Source organism: Nannizzia gypsea, genomic scaffold (assembly GCF_000150975.2).
Source record: "Nannizzia gypsea CBS 118893 supercont1.2 genomic scaffold, whole genome shotgun sequence".
NCBI lineage: Eukaryota > Fungi > Ascomycota > Eurotiomycetes > Onygenales > Arthrodermataceae > Nannizzia > Nannizzia gypsea.
The window spans coordinates 2,885,514-2,904,590 of NW_003345200.1; the positions used below are offsets into that span (position 1 = coordinate 2,885,514).

Genomic DNA, 19,077 nt, shown 5'->3' on the forward strand with positions numbered 1-19,077 from the left:
CAAAAAAAAAAAAAGGAAAACGCGTGACGTCGCGGAGCTCGGCCCCTTCTCCACTCGCTCTCTCTCTAACCAGCGACTTCAACTAAACGACGACGACGACGACAGCAAAAACAACGCCGTACGGGCTTGGTAAACACTTGAAACGGCCGCCAGAGCATTCCGATGGCCTAATTATGCGATGGTGCTGCTTCACGGCACGCTATTTATGTCATTAATCCGCTGCTGGCTATGCGCTGAGCCGTTCGAGATGCATATGACCAATGTCCTCCTACTCACCACTGCACCCGATTGCGGACGGCAAGCTGACCCCGGAGTCGCTTACGCCGGTCCCTCGATTCAACTGGTGCGTTGCCTGCCTGCCTGCGTGGTGGATTTGTTGCTAATACTCGTCAATACAGGGTATTCCTCATTGAGCTGATTGTGAGCGGAGTTCTGTACGTTTTGATGGCCTCCGCAGAGGGTATACTAGGATTCTTGACCGCTGACCGTTAATATAATAGAACTCTCTTCTTCCTTTTCTATTTCAACCGGCTGTTTGCGACTCTGGTATCCTACGCCATCCGTGCCTATACCTGGCATTACTATCGGGTCTATATAGACATACATGCGCTCCAAATATCGTTACTGGCCGGCCGAATATTTTTCAAAGGGATTCGATATCATGGAGAAAACGAGACCATTCATGTCCAAACTGGCTATCTTACCTGGCGGTTCTGGTCTCGACCAGAGCTGCCAGTAGATACATCCCATGTGAAATGCAAATCGAAACCGCCGCGGAGCGAGACCGCGGGCGCAAACGGTCAGGACGAAAACAGGGATAATGGCGCAGAGCATAAAAAAGAAACGCCAGCCCGGATAGAAGTCACTCTCAATGGCCTAGAGTGGTTTGTGTATAACAGGAGTCCTGCCTATGACTCGATTCTCGCGGGATTTGGACTTGTACCGCCTCCTGACGGGGCAAGTGCCTCGTCAGTAGTGGGAGACAGAGAGAATGCGCAACAAGAGAACCCGGGCCCCAAGAACGATAATGTCGATGAAGTGGCCGCTTCAAGTCCTTCCGACCCTTTAACTCCTTCCTCCAGGAAAGAAACCAATTCACAAAAACCGAGGACGTCACTAAGCACTAGAAACTCTTCTATACCCCAGAATACAGAAGAGTCCGCGGAGCCGCAGATCTTTTCATTTTTCCCGATATCCATGGATTGTCACAAAGGGGCATTGGCTTTGGGTAACGAGAATACAAAAACCATACTCACCTTGACTTTTGACAAGGCTGTCGGAAAAATCGATGCCGGGCGCTCTGGCCCTCTTGACGTTTATAGACAAATATTTGAATATGACCTCTCCCATCCTGTCATACATATGAAACCTAATCCGGACTACAGACAGTCGCAATTGGCTGCGGTTCATGAAATGGAAGCTCCAGACGAAGAGGAATCTAGAAACCGTGGCTATATGCGCAGCTTACATAGACGGTATCGCGATCACAGACACAGAGTATGGACCAGCATTCGTGATTTGGTTCCTTATTTTCAACGCTCTGTAGAATCATTTCACCCCAGACATGATGAACGAGACAGACCTGTTTCTAGAGCGGTCCATCAAGATGGCTGGCTAGGTTTGACACGCTACCTTGACGAGGAAGAGCAAGACGACTATGAAGGGTGGAACTCAATAGAGTATGGACGTTTCTCAACACTGTTGGACTCCCCCAGTATACATTTTCGTTATTACTGGGACATTGGGGGCCTTGTTGGAATAGCGGGTGCCAAACCTGATCCGTCGGATAAGTCCACCCCCCATAATATTAATGGTGCAGAAGCCCCTGAATGGGGCATGGACTTAACCATACGTGGTGGTCTGCTTAACTACGGGCCGTGGGCAGACCGTGAACGGGTCAATCTCCAAAGCGTCTTCGTGCCAAATTCGTACCGGGACTCACACGTTACGCCCATGCTAAAGCCTGGAGAACTAAGGCAGAGCACGACTTTTGTTTTAAATATTCTCATTGAAGAAACTACCATGCTCCGTATACCCACAAGGGAAGCGTCAAAAGATTGGCAATGGAGAGGCCGGGCAGATCGTTCACGAGGAGCGTCTCGATTGAAGAAAAAAGAGAAAGACCGCTCTCGAGGTAATGAAGCTGACAATACAGGGACCCAAGGGCCGGATATTAGACCTTTCGGTTGGCTATCTCTCCGGGCAGGCCCCGGCTCCACCATCGTTTATTCAATGGCAATGTTTGCCAGTAGACATGGATATTGCAACAAAGTTGATATTGATTTGCGCCAAACCAAAATGACCACAAGCGTGAATCATGGAGTGTTGTGGCAAAGTGAACGTCAGATCATCTCCTGTGATCTCTCAAATCCTCTCCGATGGAATAGCCTGCACAACTGGTCTGTCGACGTAGAAAGTACCAATATGGAACTTTTCTTACTATGGGATCACCTTATTCTACTTACCGACCTCATCTCAGATTGGACGTCGGGGCCTTTACAGGAATATTATACTTTCGTCCCGATTAAATACCAACTTTCCTTCGCTTTTCTTGATTTCAAGCTCATGGTAAACGTGAATGATTTGAACATTATAAATAACCCTTCCGACTTTGACGATAATTCGTTCCTGATTATCGAAGGAGAAATATTAACTGCCCGTGTGGGAGTCCCAGTTATTCATCATAGGGCTAGCCGTAACGTTGCTACATTCGATATCCAAGCCTCAAATGGTGACTTGAAACTCTCTACGCCCCTATGGAATACCCAACGTACGTTTTTGGATAATCGACCTATTGGTGGATTGGACACCCTCAAAATCGACGGAAGCTATTCCTGGCATAGTATAACATCACCAAAATTGACGGATGTTGCAATTGTCAACCTATCTGGCACTGCACCGTACCTTTACCTCTATGGGTTTGTCCTGAAGAACTTCCTCGATGTCAATGAAAATTACTTTGGTAGGACTATTCATTTTAAGACATTCGAGGAACATAGGGCAGCAGTCGATTCGACGACGCAGGGCAATTACGGGTCCAACCCTGCACCTCATACCAATGGTCTTGATGTTGTTCTTCACATTGCAGCTGAGGATATCAAAGTTCTCCTTCCCACCGGATTATACGACAGACACGAGAGCCTTGCATTAAAAGCAACAAATCTGGATTTGGATGTGAGATTCACCAACTACTACATGGATTTCCATTGCTCATTATCTCCCCTGGAAGTTTCTGTATTGTCGGAAAAGCCAGGCACCGCCCCCGTCCGGTCTAGGCCTCAACTTTATATCAATGGGCTTGCCATTTTTGGCCACCGACTCTTTGGGCTACCACCCACAGAGCCCACATACGCCTGCAACTGGGATTTTCAAGTAGGATCTATCGCTGGGGAATGTTCTCCCTCGTTCATAAAATCTGCCAAATCGGCGTTTGAGTCTCTAGCTTTCTCATTCGATGACGATGAGAATGCCTTGCCTCCCATACAGACCGGTGTGTATGATGTTACTTTCCTGCGCGCAAATGTGAAATCTATCAAAGTGTGGATTGTGGCAGAAAAGTCCGCATTTTTATTCAGCACGGGGACCGTCGATGTGGAATTCAATGATCGATGTGGCTTGAAAATGTCATTATTCGTCAATGCCACCGTTCCCGACATAGTCTTCGCAGTCGTGGATCGGACATCAGTATCCACAGACAATATACCTCAAAACCCAGTCAAAACCTATGCCTACTTCCGCACAGCAATTAGGGTTAGCACAATGGGAAAAAGAGAAGATTTTGAACATTTTCGTTCTCTACAGCAGAATCATATTAGGAAGCATGACTCGCGGACCCACCGTACTCCATGGCTTGTTTTTAATGAGCTTGAAGTCGCTGCTAGGGACAATACGTATCCCTCTTTTATCCCTCCCACAATGCCTGTTCCTTCAATGCCCGAACCTCTTCAATCTCTAGCAGGCTCTGAACCTAACCAAACACCACATAAATCTCTGCTGGAAGAATTTCCTGTCGCGGCTACCATACCCCTAACTTCTAGTTTAAATCCTACCCCTGACCAATATGTTACCCAGGGCTGTCGTGCCGGACACTTCTCTACAACATGGGCAATGCCAAACTTCTCTTTCTATAATGTTCAGCTTGACGAGACGAACGTTCCATCCATGCCATCGAGATCTGAGGTTTTTATTAGCAAAAATCAAGCTCTGAAAGCTGGCTTTGGACGTTCTTACGCTGACGAGTTTCTTGGGGGAGCTCAGACAAATATTAATTGCACCATGGCACCTGGCTTGTCTGGATTCGTCTCAGTAGAAGCAGTGCGCGCCGTGGCCTCACTTATAGACTCAATTCAGCCACGTAACCCTCTTGAGATTCTCGATGCATTTCAAGCAAAGGTGACTAGCGCTGCGCTTGCAGCGCAAAAGTCTGCCAGCAAGAAAATAAAAAAAGTATCGACTTTTTCAATTGAACTTCCTTCGTGCCGTATACGATTTTTCAATTCCCTTTTAAAGTCTGGCCGGCCGACTGGCCCTTTCAGAGACCAATTCCACATCGATCTCTCCAATATTAGGGCTTTAATCCGCGAAAAGGCCTCCTCTCTGGATACCGCAGACTCTATGAACCCCAAAAAATCATTCACAGCCCACGTGGCAATACGCTCCTTGATGGTCACTGTTAGAGAAGAAAACGTGGAAGCGCATTCGGACCTCAGGTTATGCGTGTGCAAAATATCTGATGTAGACTTCTGGTTTTTTGGGAATACAAACATAAAGTCCCGTCTCCAGGTTCAAAATATTGATCTGGTGTTATCAAATGAAACAGTTGGGAGAGTTGAGCCTGTGTTAAATCGAACGGTGAAGATGGCCGAGTCTCTGTCAGCTACCTTCCAACGAATTTACGAAGCCCATGAAGACCGTCTTCTTTATCTTGTCCATTATCTCACAAAGATTGGCGTGGCCATGCCAGAGCCGCATTTCATGACACTTCTATCGGATGCTTTGAGGGCCACAAAGCCACACCTAAGGCTCGAAGATGCTTGGAAGATCATATCGAGGATTCGGAATATATACAAATCAATTACTCCCGAGCAACGGGGAAACCTTCGAAGGGAATGCCAAAAATCCGAGGTTTCCTATCCTGAAGATGCTAAAGACGCCATCCTATCAGTCTTTGAAACTTGGCGTGCGTGGGAATTAGCCCCTGTCGAAAAGAATCTCATTATTAAGGCCCTTTGGGGTGAAGATGCCACGACTGACGGGGCAGTCGACCAACTGAAAGCGATTGATGCAGCTATATATCTTGGATCAGTTCATCTTTCAATGGGTCGGGGCCCGCGACATAACGGCTTCCGAGTGGAGAATATGTCAACTACAATACGTTTTGGAGCTAAAAGTCAAGATCCATCATCTACTGGAAAGGATGGGCTACTGATAATACAAAATCATTGTTCTAATGCATATTTACAATTGAACTGGGAATTATGCCAGGTCATTGAAAAAATTCTGGAGAGCAATGATAATCTCGGGCCCAAGGCAACTACCCTCCAGAGGGAGGAAACGAGCAAATCAAGGCACGGTGTTAAAGCTGAACATGAAATCCAATTTGAAACTCATGTCCTACTTATTGCGGATAAAGGATCTGTCTGGGTAGATGGAATCAACCTGGAGATTGAACTGATAGGACAGGGGATGAAAGGATCTATCATTCACGTACCAAATTCAAAGCTGGCTGGAGAAACGATAAGCGCCATGCTAGCTTCCAAGCTGTCCTCTGCTCGGCTTATCAGCCACTCAAGCCCTCTCATGGAATGGGAATTTCATAGCCCAAATATATTTGTGTCACGCCAGTCACAAAAGCGCAACGCGATTCTAGAGCATGACTGGAAATGCGCCGCAACCTGTCGCCAGCTAAGATACCAACTGACTGAGAACCCCCTTGAGCTAATCCATGTGGCAGACCGTGTGGTTGAAGACGAAGTCAAGCAGACTTTGAAAATGATTTCCTTTTTAGACACGAGGTTGGAAGGACGAACTACACCGACATCTTCTAGGGAAGAAATCCACTACTTTCACGTTGCAACTTTCCTTGATGAATACCAAATCCGCCTTTCTCTCCTTCCATCAGTTGCTTACACGATTGAAGGAAACGTGGCAAGGCTATCTGTCACGCCTCTTGGCCATATGAAATTTGAGGTGGATTATGATATCAAGAATAACATTCACAAAATCCATTCGAACAAGGATGGAGACCTACGAGTTTTATGTTCGACGGCAATTCCACCCATTAATGGGAGAGTACGATTGGATATGACAACCAACCCGATAATCATAGATGCAGATACCACCGTTGAAATTCTACATTTGGATGTGAGCGCCGTGCAAAACCTGCTCGGTGCCCTTAATGGTCCCGAATTATCCCACTTCATTGGCGATTTAAGCCATGACGGAAAAGCCTTGCAATCACATCTCGAGCAGGTTTTGGCGAACGGTAAATCTGCGCAGCCAACGAAAAAGAAGACCGAAAAGAAAGGACCCGTGTATCAAGTACGGCTCACGCTAGCTGGAATTAATACTCATGCGTCTTCCCCTGGTTTACGAACCAAAGATCACACCGCAGATATGAACATTGAATTTAAATCTGTTCAGGTGCATGTCGAAAATTCTCCGATTCAAGGGATTCGCAATTCCCGGCCAGAATTCAATATTATCGTGGCCCAAATTAGCGTCAATGTTCAGAGGACAAACATGTATGATAGCTTTACATACGGAAAAGTTGCCTTTGGTGCTCAGTTTTCCGGATCTTTCAAAGATTTGCCAGACGGGAAAACCATGCGATTATTTCATCTGAGGAGCTCAGGGCTTGAGATTGGTATGTCCGCCGAGACAGCGTCTCTTGTACTTGATATTATCGCTCATTTACAAGAAGGCATAAAGACAATAGACTTATCTCAGGATATCGCACGCCTGAGAAAAAGTCGCAGGCTCTCATTCCTACGACGGAAACATAAAAGGATAACCCATACCGCCGCCCCTCCCACCGAACCTATCGCTCTTGATGATGACAGTCAAGAATCGTCCGATTTTTTGAATGCCACGTACTCTGTTGAGCTCTCCAACATTCAAATTAGCTGGCTGGTTTTAGAAAACACCTCCTCTCGCAAAATTGACAATCCCGCCCCTCGCCATGAAGCTGATGCAGAAGATCTCGTTTTTTCCATCCGTAAAGTCGAGCTTACGACGAAGGAAATCAACGCCGCAAGGTTGCGTATTCAACAGATGCAGCTACAGATGGTACCGGTCGCTCACGACAAAAAGAGAAGATCCCAAAACTCTGCCTTACTTCCAGAGGCGGTGTTCAACGTTTCATTTGTGTCTGTCAAGTCTAAATGGAAAGTGACATTGAATGCTGCTGGGAAAGCCCTTGATTTACGGACTACGTCGGACTTTATTATTCCAGCTAGTCACCTTCAAAAGTCAATGGCATCTGCCGTTGAAAGAGTCCGTGAGGCTAAGTCATTATGGACCACTGAATTCCGTGAGAACCCTAAAGTGGGAAAGGAATCTCTCGGGTTTAAGCAATTGGATTCCGTTTTCATTGATACTAATTTTGATGGAGCTATTGTCACACTGCAAGAAAGGCATGGTGCTGGTGATACTACCCCACGCCCCCCAAGCAATAGGAGCAGCATTGGCTCGACAGATTTCAGATACGGACAAGCCTGGACCGGCGACTCTGTGTCCACAGCAACCCTTCGGGCCCCAGGCGTGGCTTTAAAAATTCGGTTCGAGGGTTCAGAAGCAGATACCCCAATTCTTGAAGCAGAAATAAAGGTCGAAGCTTCTTCCAACGTACTTCATCCAAGCGTGATGCCTCTCCTTACACGGATCTCATCAAGTATCCGGGATGTAGTGGGCAGAGAAGAAAAGAGGGATGAAGGAACCGAAAAGCCATCTGCTGTGAAGGAAGAAGCCGATACCTCGTCTATTACAACCGAAGAAACCGAAAAGCCTCCGAAGGATATGTCCATGGACCCAACGACAATCCTTGGTAGCTGCAAGCTGAGCATTGGACTCTGGATCCGCAAACAGGAATTCACGTTGAGTTGCCAACCTATTGCACGGGTGGAAGCTTCGGCTGGCTTTGAAGATGTCAATATCACGGTCAACACAGTGCAATCTGAGGAGCAACGAAGATTTTTTGCCGTGTTGATAGCATTCAACAAGTTGCGGGCATCGGTGAAACATGTCTATTCCAATGACTCTACTGCGAGTTTTAATGTGGATTCTATTGTGGTATCAATGATGAACAGCAAACACGTCAGTTCTAGCAGCGGTATTTCAGCTATTCTGAAAATCAGCCCAACAAAACTATATATGAATGCAAAGCAGGCCCAGGACGTCCTTCTCTTCCGGGAAATCTGGAAACCACCTAGCGACCATTTCAAACGACCAGTGCAAACACAAGAACCATCCCCGGAAGTCCAGGCGTATATGGTTCAGAGATACCAGCAAATGGCAGCTGCCGGGGCGTTCCCATGGAACTCAACGTTGGCAATAGACTCATTGGACATACAACTCGATCTGGGCCAAACGATAGGCAAAGCTGAATTTTCCATACAGAACCTTTGGTTGTCGTCAAAGAAGACGTCTGATTGGGAGCAAAACTTGTGTATTGGCTTTGAGACCGTTTCAATTATAAATGAAGGGCGGTTGACCGGCTTTGTAGAGCTCTCGAAGTTCAGGGTACGCACGTCGATCGAATGGCCTGGCGGAGTGATCTCAGCTGGCCACACTCCTCTCATCCAGGCAGCAGTTGGGATTGGCAAGCTGCAGGCAGATGTATCGTTTGAATACCTACCAGTTATCGCAGCCGACGTGACCTCGTTCGACTTTTTCATGTATAATGTCCGGGAAGATGAGGGAAAGAGTAACGACCGCCTTGTTAGCGTGCTTGAGGGCGACAAACTACATGTTTTCTGCACTACTATTACTGCTGCTCAGGGGCTAGGGCTGTATCAGACATTGCAACGCTTGATACGGGAAAAGAGCAAAGCATTCCATGAATCTCTAAGAGAGGTTGAAGATGCCTTACACCGAACAAAGCTTTCGCTCGGCGTAGCTCCACAGAAACCAGTGACGAGGCCGACAGTCAAGAATGATAAGGATGATATGAGCCTGCCAATTTCCCTCCAAACGACTGTCGTGGTCAAACTACATACCGTCACAGTTGGGGCGTTCCCAAATACCTTCCGTGACGCGCAGATCTTCAAAGTGGAGGCACTGGGCTCTGAGGCACGCTTTTCTGTTGGGATCCAGGATGGCAAGATACATACTGGCCTTGGGCTGACGCTGGGAGAGCTCCGCGTTGCACTCTCTAGCGTGGGTGGCGGCTCAGTGCCAGCAGACGCAGATGACTTGACTGTAGACCAGATCGTGAGCCGTGCAACCAGTGCTCGAGGAGGAATCATCTTGAAGGTTCCCCGAGTGCTCTCTTTAATGGAAACGTGGCAACTAGCTACATCCAACAATATCGAATACCTTTTCAGGAGCTCCTTTGAGGGCAAAGTTGACGTTGGCTGGAATTACTCTCGCATCGCCTTCATCAGAGGCATGTGGAGTACCCATTCTCGCGCCCTAGCAACCAGACTCGGCAAGCCACTCCCCCAGGCGGCCGTCCAGATCACAGGTGGACCGAAGGGAGAAGGCGAAGCGGGCGAGTACAACGGACAAGAGAAGATTACAGCTGTGGTGAATGTCCCTCAGTCTCGGTATACATATACCGCGATAGCACCACCGATCATCGAGACCCCCCAGCTTCGAGATATGGGAGAGGCCACGCCACCATTGGAATGGATTGGGCTGCAGCGTGATCGACTACCCAATCTTATGCATCAGATAATCATCGTCACGCTGATGGAGGTTGCAAAGGATGTGGAGGATGCATATTCAAATATTCTCGGCTCGTCATGATGGCCCTTTTTTTTTTGCTATCATGGATATTGGCTGTTCCCGCCAGCAGCTACCATTGGCTGCACTACCTGCATGCCAAAACTCTCTTTTCTTCTGCTAGTGCGTTTCTTAACTTGCTTAAACCCTAACTCCGGCGTTCTATGTATGCATGGGGGGGTGGCTATTGGCGTGAAAATTCCAGCTTCCTTGTATAGAATAGACGACCTTCGAGGTCTCCGATTAATAATGATATTGTGTAATTACCATGGAAACTGCCAGCACTCCCTTGCCTCTTCCAGCTACCACCCAGCTCATCCAGCCGTCTCGAGCAGGTCAACAGTGATAGCACAGTGTCATCGTCGTCATAGAAGTCAATGTAATCATCGCTCGCTGAGGTTGGTGTCCGACGAGAGCTGCTGACTAAGTACCACTCAAGTACCTTTCCGCCCTGCGGCTGGTGCCAAGTGACTTCCGAGGTACTTCCAAGACCGGCTTAGTGCGGGGCACTTGCTTACATCAGCAGCGTGTCTTCCCCTTCTGGGTTACCGCCCTCGGCCGCTGGCAGAAACCGCACAAGCCCCGCCATTCTTTCTTTTCCGCGCGCGAGACGGAAAAAAATCTCTTCTTCTTCCTCCTCCTCCTCCTCCTCTTCTTCCTCTTCCTCTCTTCTTCTCTTCTTCACCAACTCCCACCCTGGTGTCTTCATCCATCACCACCATCTAGCGACACCTCTTCGTTTGTGTGTCTCTACCCTCTACGTTGCTTGATCAGGTCGAGTTGTTCTCGATCCTGATAAATATCAAGCCACAAAGCCACCCGCCGTTGATAGAAAAGACACCCCGCCTCGAAGGCATTTCTCACCAAAACAACCGCCAAGATGGTCAAGTAAGTCACATCCAGACTCTCCATGGCTTGCGAGAGAAGAGATTGCCTCTATAGGAGCCTCGTCTTCTGTTTTCATGGCCCTGTTCGCATTCCTGGTTGATTCTTTTCACCAGTTTTCGCCAAATGTTTTTTCTGCAGAGGACACATTACTAATTCAATTTTGGCATGGAACAGCTTCACCATCGAGGAGGTATGCAGCTATCCCTGAGAACAGGATGAAAGTAGAAGGTATCTCGAGACATGCCAGACTAACTTACGCGTGTAGATCCGTCAATTGATGGACCGTCCTGCCAACATCCGTAACATGTGTGTTATTGCTCACGGTACAGATCCCCGCCCTATTGTGCGGTGCTCGCTTTTTCCCTTTTTGAGCTCCGGCTAACCTAACACCACTGCAGTCGATCACGGAAAGTCCACTCTTACCGATTCTTTGGTCCAGCGTGCTGGTATCATTTCGGCCGCCAAAGCCGGAGAAGCTCGTTTCACAGATACCCGTCAGGACGAGCAGGACAGATGTATTACCATCAAGTCCACTGCCATCTCTCTTTATGCCCAGCTTGTCGAGGAGGAGGATCTCAAGGATATCCCCCAGAAAGTTGAGGGTAACGAGTTCTTGATCAACTTGATTGACTCTCCCGGTCACGTCGATTTCTCCTCTGAAGTCACTGCTGCTCTCCGTGTCACTGACGGTGCCCTCGTCGTCGTTGACTGTGTCTCCGGTGTTTGTGTCCAGACCGAGACCGTCTTGCGACAGGCTCTTTCTGAACGTATCAAGCCAGTCTGTATCATTAACAAGGTCGACCGTGCTCTTCTTGAGCTCCAGGTCTCCAAGGAGGATCTTTACCAGTCCTTCTCCCGAACCGTTGAGTCCGTCAACGTCATCATCGCCACCTACCTTGACAAGGCTCTCGGTGACGTCCAGGTCTACCCAGAGAAGGGTACCGTTGCTTTCGGTTCCGGTCTTCACGGATGGGCTTTCACCATCCGTCAGTTCGCTTCTAAATATGCCAAGAAGTTCGGTGTTGACAAGAATAAGATGATGGACAGACTTTGGGTAGGTTGAACACCATCCTCACTTTATTCTTCGCCCCTGAAGTTATATATTAATAGTATTCCGCAGGGAGACAACTACTTCAACCCAAAGACCAAGAAGTGGACCAAGAACGGCGAATACGAGGGCAAGACCCTCGAGCGTTCTTTCAACCAGTTCATCCTGGACCCCATCTTCAGAATCTTCAGTGCCATCACTCACTCCAAGAAGGATGAGATCGCCACCCTCGTTGAGAAGCTTGAGATCAAGCTCACAGCTGAGGAGCGCGACCTCGAGGGCAAGCCATTGCTTAAGATTGTCATGAGAAAGTTCCTTCCCGCTGCTGACGCTCTTCTCGAGATGATGGTCCTTAACCTCCCATCTCCCGTCACTGCCCAGAAGTACCGTGCCGAGACCTTGTATGAAGGTCCATCTGACGATGAAGCCTGCATTGGTATCCGTGATTGCGACCCCAAGGGTCCTCTCATGCTTTACGTCTCCAAGATGGTGCCAACCTCTGATAAGGGCCGTTTCTACGCTTTCGGCCGTGTCTTCTCTGGTACCGTCCGCTCCGGTCTTAAGGTCCGTATCCAGGGTCCTAACTACACTCCCGGAAAGAAGGATGATCTCTTCATCAAGGCTATTCAGCGTACCATTCTCATGATGGGCCGTTTCATCGAGCCCATTGAGGATGTCCCAGCTGGTAACATTGTCGGTCTCGTTGGTGTCGACCAGTTCTTGCTCAAGTCTGGTACCCTCACCACCAGTGAAACCGCCCACAACTTGAAGGTCATGAAGTTCTCTGTCTCCCCAGTCGTCCAGCGATCCGTCGAGGTCAAGAACGCCAACGATCTGCCCAAGCTTGTCGAAGGTCTCAAGCGTCTTTCCAAGTCCGACCCTTGCGTCTTGACCATGATCAACGAGTCTGGTGAGCACGTCGTTGCCGGTGCCGGTGAACTTCACTTGGAAATTTGCTTGAAGGATCTTGAGGAAGATCACGCCGGTGTTCCCCTCCGTATCTCTGACCCTGTCGTCGCCTACCGTGAGACCGTCGGCTCTGAGTCCAGCATGGTTGCCTTGTCTAAGTCTCAGAACAAACACAATCGTCTCTACGTCACTGCTCAGCCATTGGGTGAGGAGGTTTCCCTCGCTATTGAGGCCGGAAAGATCTCTCCCCGTGACGATATCAAGATCCGTGCCCGTCTTCTCGCTGATGAATACGAGTGGGATGTCACTGATGCCCGTAAGATCTGGTGTTTTGGCCCAGACACCTCTGGTGCCAACGTCCTCGTTGACCAGACCAAGGCCGTCCAGTACCTCAACGAAATCAAGGATTCTTTCGTCTCTGGTTTCCAGTGGGCTACCCGTGAAGGCCCAATTGCTGAAGAGCCAATGAGAGCTATTCGCTTCAACATCCAGGATGTCACCCTTCACCCCGATGCTATTCACCGTGGTGGTGGTCAGATCATTGGTACTGCCCGTCGTGTTTTGTTGGCCGCTACCCTTTTGGCCGACCCCGGTATCCTCGAGCCCGTCTTCTTGGTCGAAATCCAAGTCCCAGAGCAAGCCATGGGTGGTATCTATGGTGTCCTTACCCGACGACGTGGTCACGTCTTCTCCGAAGAGCAGCGCCCTGGTACTCCTCTCTTCACCATCAAGGCTTACCTCCCTGTCAACGAGTCCTTCGGTTTCCCTGCCGACCTCCGCTCTGCTACTGGTGGCCAGGCTTTCCCCCAGTCTGTCTTCGACCACTGGCAGCTCCTCCCCGGTGGCTCCGCTATCGACCCAGCCACCAAGCCCGGTCAGATCGTCACCGAAATGCGAAAGCGCAAGGGTATCAAGGAGAACGTTCCAGACTACACCAACGTAAGTTTTTCCCTTTGTCCCCCACGAATCATTCTTGAAAGTCGACTGCTAATCCATTGCCATAGTACTACGACAAGTTGTAAACGCCTTCTCGCAAAGATATGTTTAGAGCACTTTTGTGTATTTAGAGCACAATGCCGAGCAGCCTATGCAACCTTTTTCACAATACCACTTTAGCAACGATCCAAATTGGCCTGCATGTGCTCAAGAGCCTTCACTTCCCCGGCGGCATACTTGAAATGAGAAATAAAAGAACGGGTTAAAAAAAAAGTTAAAAAAGGACCGCCTCTCTCGCTCCACAACCTCTTCATACCCCCGTTTTGCGTCAGGCATTTCGATTAGTCTCCCATCGCCCTTGAGATGACCAATATCCCCCAAGTTGTGGCCGAGAGTTATGATTGATCCATGTCTTCTTTCCTTTGTAATGTTAAGTGTTTTGCTTTTTTTTTAAAGCTGGTAGCTCCCTCATGTGTATCTTAAACGGTCCCATACGTCGACACAAAGAATGCATAGGAGTTATCAGTGATATTCGATCCCAGTAGTTCCTTCGTACTCAAATCTTCCTTCTTGTGAAGAAGTTTCGTTTTGCCCTGTCCACTATCTCGCTTAGTCAGAACTTAAATATCACGTGATTAAACACGCTAAATAGGGCTGTATTATGTAATCTATCAGAAAGCTCTCTTTTTGCGCGCGATGCTTTTTGCATCTTCAAGACAATGTTAGTTAGTTATATGAGAAGAAGTGAACTTGCTACAGAACGACTGCACGCACCATCAATATCTTACGCGAGCCACCTTAAATCTATTACCAATTTGCGAGAACCAGGTTAATCAGCCATCTAACTGTTTTTCGGAAGCTTGATATACCTTTTTAAGACGATAAATTGAAGCCGGTCTATTGCTCAAGATATTTCATTACCCCAGAATCAGCCGGCCAACGCATCCCCACTCCGATACGCCGTGCTTCAAACCTCTGAACCCATCCTAGGACATTGAAGAGCGTATACGAGATACCAGAAGACGTGAAAACAGATTTAATGCGCGTGACTTAAAGAGGTGCAACGATGCAGTTCACTGAAGAGAAGGCCGCGGAGGTCAAGTCCTGGGTTGTGAAGAAACTTGAAGATATGTATGTGTCATCAACATGATATATCATAGTACTATATGTCAAGAACTTCAAGTCTTGGGCTGTTCTCTGTGTAATATCATGACAAGAGGCGCTTTTTCCACTTGAAGAATTTCCGTTCATCCCTCTTTTCTTTATTCAGATGAAATGAACATCCATTTCACTATGAAGGCTAGCATTGCTAACCAGCGATTGGTATCTCCGGAATAGTTCCGATGCGGATTCGGAAGTATTGGCCGACTATGTTCTTGCCTTGATTTCTACGGATGCTCCAGATGATGAGATAAGGAAAGCGTCAGTTGAGAACCTCGAGGACTTTTTGAAAGAGAGTGAGTGAACCATGTTTTCAATATACGCGTGTTTGTAGGTGCATGGTATAGCTAACTATCCGATTGTACCTAGACACTGTTCCCTTTGTCGATGAGATCTTTGAAAAGTTCCACCCAAAACCTGAGCAGCCAGGCCTTCCTGACACCACTCAACAGCTTGATTTGCCACCTCCCGTCCAGGATGCCTCCTTCAGTCAACCACCTCCAAATGTAGATATGATGGCGCAATTTGCGCAAGTCCAGCTAGGAGCCATGGGTCAGCCAGGTTTGGCTCGGTTTGACAACAACGACCAACAGTTCAATGCGCGAAAGCGAACATTTAACGACTCTCAGGGAGATGATCAAGGCCCTTATCAGAGAAATGCGGATAGGCCACACAAATCTGCCCGTGGTCGACGCGGCCGGGGAGGCATTGGTGGGTGGGATAACCGGCAAACCCAAAGCCCACATGGCCAAGGGTATTCACCGAATATGCCAGGCGGTTTTCGCGGTGGCCCGGGTACACCCCAACCTGGATTTCCACCGTTTAATCCAAATGATCCCATTGCGCAAATGTTAAGCATGTCCGGGATTAACTTCCCTCAAATTCCAGGGATGCCGCCAATGCCACCACTTCCATCTCTTAATGGGCAATCTCAACCTTCTGGCTCACCCCCCAATAAGATTGCAGAGAGGTGTAAGAATTACGATAATATGGGGTTCTGTGTTCTGGGGAGCACCTGTCCATATCAGCATGGACAGGCTCCATCAAAGGACGACGGTATGAGAAAATATTGTTGATTTCATCGTTACACTATGTTCAGTTTCAGCTAATGTACCAACTACAGAGTACGATCCTACAAAGTCCAACATTGTTTCTCCACATTCAGCAAACGGAGCTAATGGACATGGTTCTGGTGGACGTGGTGATCGAGGCAGAGGACGAGGCCGCGGCCGAAATGACAGAGGAGGCCATGGCTCACAGCGCCGTAATCGGGCTGAATTCTCACATGCCGGCCCTAACGAGGACAGAAGAATCACAACCATTGTCGTCGAACAGATACCAGAAGATAAATTTGACGAGGCTACTGTTCGAGAATTTTTCTCCGAATTTGGCGAGATTACGGAGGTTACCATGAAGCCATACAAACATCTAGCTCTGGTCAAATATGACTCGTACGATGCAGCTCATCGGGCATGGTCGAGTCCGAAAGTCATCTTCGACAACAGATTTGTAAAAGTCTATTGGTATAAACCTACAGAGTCGAGAGGTGACAGCAACGGGCTTAAGAAGAGCTCCGCCGATGAACCGTCATTCGACATGGAAGCCTTTGAGAAACAACAGGCAGAGGCTCAGAAGGCCCATGAAGAAAAGATTAAGAAACGAAAAGAGACTGAAGAAGCAATTCTGGAGCACAAGAAAAAGACAGAAGAATTGCTTAAACGTCATAAAGAGGAACAAGCCAAACTGTTGCAGAAGCTGGAAGCTAAGGGCGCGGGCAAAGATACAGCTTCACCTGAATCAGGAACGCCAACGAATGACAAGACTGCCTCTCTTCGGGCACAGCTTGCATCTCTTGAAGCAGAGGCTAAGAGCATGGGTATTGACCCCAACGCTCAACCGGAATCTTCGTTTGGCCGTGGCCGTGGTCGAGGCTATGGCGGCTTCCGTGGAAGAGGTGGTTTCGCCCCGCGGGGCCGTGGATACGACCCTTCGTTTAGAGGAGGATTTAGGGGCCGTGGAGCGTTCCGTGGTCGTGGGGGTGTGATTCGCCTAGATAACCGTCCTAAAAAGGTTGCAATCTCAGGGGTAGAATTTGATACCAACCGTGATGAGGCCCTACGGCAATATCTTCTGGTAAGTACAATTAACGTCTTTCAATAACTGCAGACTTTCGTCGTCTGGCTAAACATACACCAACTAACCAACATACAGGGCATTGGAGAATACGAGAGTATTGACCCTAGCCCGGACCGCCCGGGTGCCTTGGTAGTGTCCTTCAAGGACCGTTATGTTGCTGAAAAGCTATTCCATGGACCCTCTGATATCCCATCTGTCGGTAACGTCGAGTTCGCTTGGGTTGCCAACCCTCCGCAGCCCTCAACACAGCCACCTGGTGCCACTGTCCCGAAATCTAGCGATGATGTCGCTATGGCGGATAGCAATGCGCCTGGCGCAGCTGCACAGGAAAAAGAACCAACCCATGAGGTCGACTATGACGTGGCCGAAATGGATGATTCTTGGGCTGAATGAAACTTACTTTGACGAAGTAACGGGCTTGAATTTGGATTCTAGCAACTGTATTTCTACAAATAATCTATCCCCTTTCACCCCCTTCATAGGCCTTTTAAGTCTGGCCATTTTGATGTAACGATTGGCGGTTTCGTGGTTTTCATTTCTTATTAGGGATTCTTTCACCATGAGGCATCCTGGATTCTGGCATCCTAGATTTAAATTTATACGGGATGATCAAGCCTGTGCCCCGCAGCAAGCCACAGAGTTATATATATAGCATCGTCCACTCCGGAGAAACAAGTCTCACTAGATATTGTCCTTATATGAAACTGTTTCCCCTTGGTTCATTTGCATGAATCGCCCCTTAAACTTGTTTGAACTAACTGCGGTAAACACTTCACAAATGGCTACCGGTGCTCGCCTCCAGAACAAGATAGCCATTGTCACTGGCTCTTCCGACGGAATCGGTCGTGCAATCGCTCTTCGATACGCTGCTGAGGGAGCATATGTAGTATGTGCTGACCTGGCGCCGGAATCAAGAGGTAGTCATTGATTCATTATATCTACTGCGATCCATATTAATACATACAGCTTATTCACCACAGCCAAAGCGAATGATGGAGAATTGTTGAAACCAACTCACAAAGCTCTGGACGAAAAATACCCGGCTGTCTCGGGAGGACCTTTCTCACATAGGTCGATATTTATTAAGACAGACGTTTCGATTGATGCCGATGTGAAGGCGTTAGTGAGTGGCTGTGTGAAGGAGTATGGGCGGCTGGATATGTGCGTCTGCCGCTCTTTGGTTTCAGCCCCCTATTTAAAGCTAACACGATTTATTGATAGTATGGTGAATAACGCCGGTATTGGGCCTAATTATAACCATGATCCAACTCTACGCCTCCATGAAACTCCTGAACATTCTTGGGATAGGATCATGGGGGTGAATGGAAAAGGTGTCTGGCTAGGATGCAGTGAGTTGGAAAGCCATTTCACCTACATACCATGATGTCGCTATTATATTGACATGCATTTTCTTCCTTGAAGAATATGCAGCTGCCCAGATGCTTGCTCAGGAACCATCCTCCACCGGTGACAGGGGTTGGATCATCAATACTGCGTCGGTAATGGGTCTAGTTGGAATACAGTGTGGTAGCGCATATTCTGCTTCTAAAGGAGCTGTCGTCAATCTCACTAGAGCAGTTGCCCTAGAATATGGTGCTGATAGAATGTGAGCAGCCTGATATTCCTGAAACCTGATAGGAATTTGACTCTTTGGCTAACTTGAATAAACAGCCATGTAAATGCCATAGCCCCTGGCTTCGTGCAGACCCCATTGATGGAAGATCTAGCTCCTCAAGATAGCGGAAATCCAGTCATAGAAGGCATACGTACCTCCTTTGCGGACAAGCAACCATTTGAATCCCGGCTTGCTAAAGCGGAGGAGGTAGCAAGTGTGGCAGTGTTTCTTGCTTCAGAAGACGCTAGCTTTGTAACTGGCCATACTCTTGCAGTGGATGGAGGCTCTCTAGCTCCATAGAAGGTGGAAAATTCGTTCACTAAACATGAGTACTTCTCAGTAAAATCTCAAATTATTCTGATCTACATGATATATCCATGCTCACTCGGCTCCAAAGTTATTCAGTAAGTTCAGTCATGAGCCAAAACTCTAGGCCAAATGC

At 48.1% G+C, this 19,077-nt stretch overlaps 4 protein-coding genes across 4 annotated transcripts; all 4 read left to right on the plus strand.

The window, feature by feature from the left end:
• Window positions 1-260: 260 nt before the first annotated feature.
• On the plus strand, window positions 261-9,966 carry MGYG_03103 (hypothetical protein; the record flags this gene model as incomplete). Its single annotated transcript, XM_003175531.1, has 3 exons — window positions 261-343; window positions 399-434; window positions 501-9,966. 3 exons carry the CDS (start codon window positions 261-263, stop codon window positions 9,964-9,966), a joined length of 9,585 nt encoding a protein of 3,194 aa, XP_003175579.1.
• Window positions 9,967-10,822: 856 nt separating this feature from the next.
• Window positions 10,823-13,809, plus strand: MGYG_03104 (elongation factor 2; the record flags this gene model as incomplete). The annotated part of the gene is made up of 6 exons (XM_003175532.1): window positions 10,823-10,830; window positions 11,005-11,020; window positions 11,096-11,153; window positions 11,229-11,884; window positions 11,951-13,726; window positions 13,792-13,809. The coding sequence occupies 6 exons, from the start codon at window positions 10,823-10,825 to the stop codon at window positions 13,807-13,809; spliced, it is 2,532 nt and encodes an 843-aa protein (XP_003175580.1).
• Window positions 13,810-14,789: 980 nt separating this feature from the next.
• MGYG_03105 (CCCH zinc finger and RRM domain-containing protein) lies at window positions 14,790-17,413 on the plus strand (the record flags this gene model as incomplete). The annotated part of the gene is made up of 5 exons (XM_003175533.1): window positions 14,790-14,854; window positions 15,062-15,180; window positions 15,254-15,940; window positions 16,008-17,017; window positions 17,096-17,413. 5 exons carry the CDS (start codon window positions 14,790-14,792, stop codon window positions 17,411-17,413), a joined length of 2,199 nt encoding a protein of 732 aa, XP_003175581.1.
• Window positions 17,414-17,798: 385 nt separating this feature from the next.
• MGYG_03106 (glucose 1-dehydrogenase 2) lies at window positions 17,799-18,935 on the plus strand (the record flags this gene model as incomplete). Its single annotated transcript, XM_003175534.1, has 5 exons — window positions 17,799-17,937; window positions 18,001-18,181; window positions 18,242-18,369; window positions 18,443-18,626; window positions 18,692-18,935. The coding sequence occupies 5 exons, from the start codon at window positions 17,799-17,801 to the stop codon at window positions 18,933-18,935; spliced, it is 876 nt and encodes a 291-aa protein (XP_003175582.1).
• Window positions 18,936-19,077: the final 142 nt, after the last annotated feature.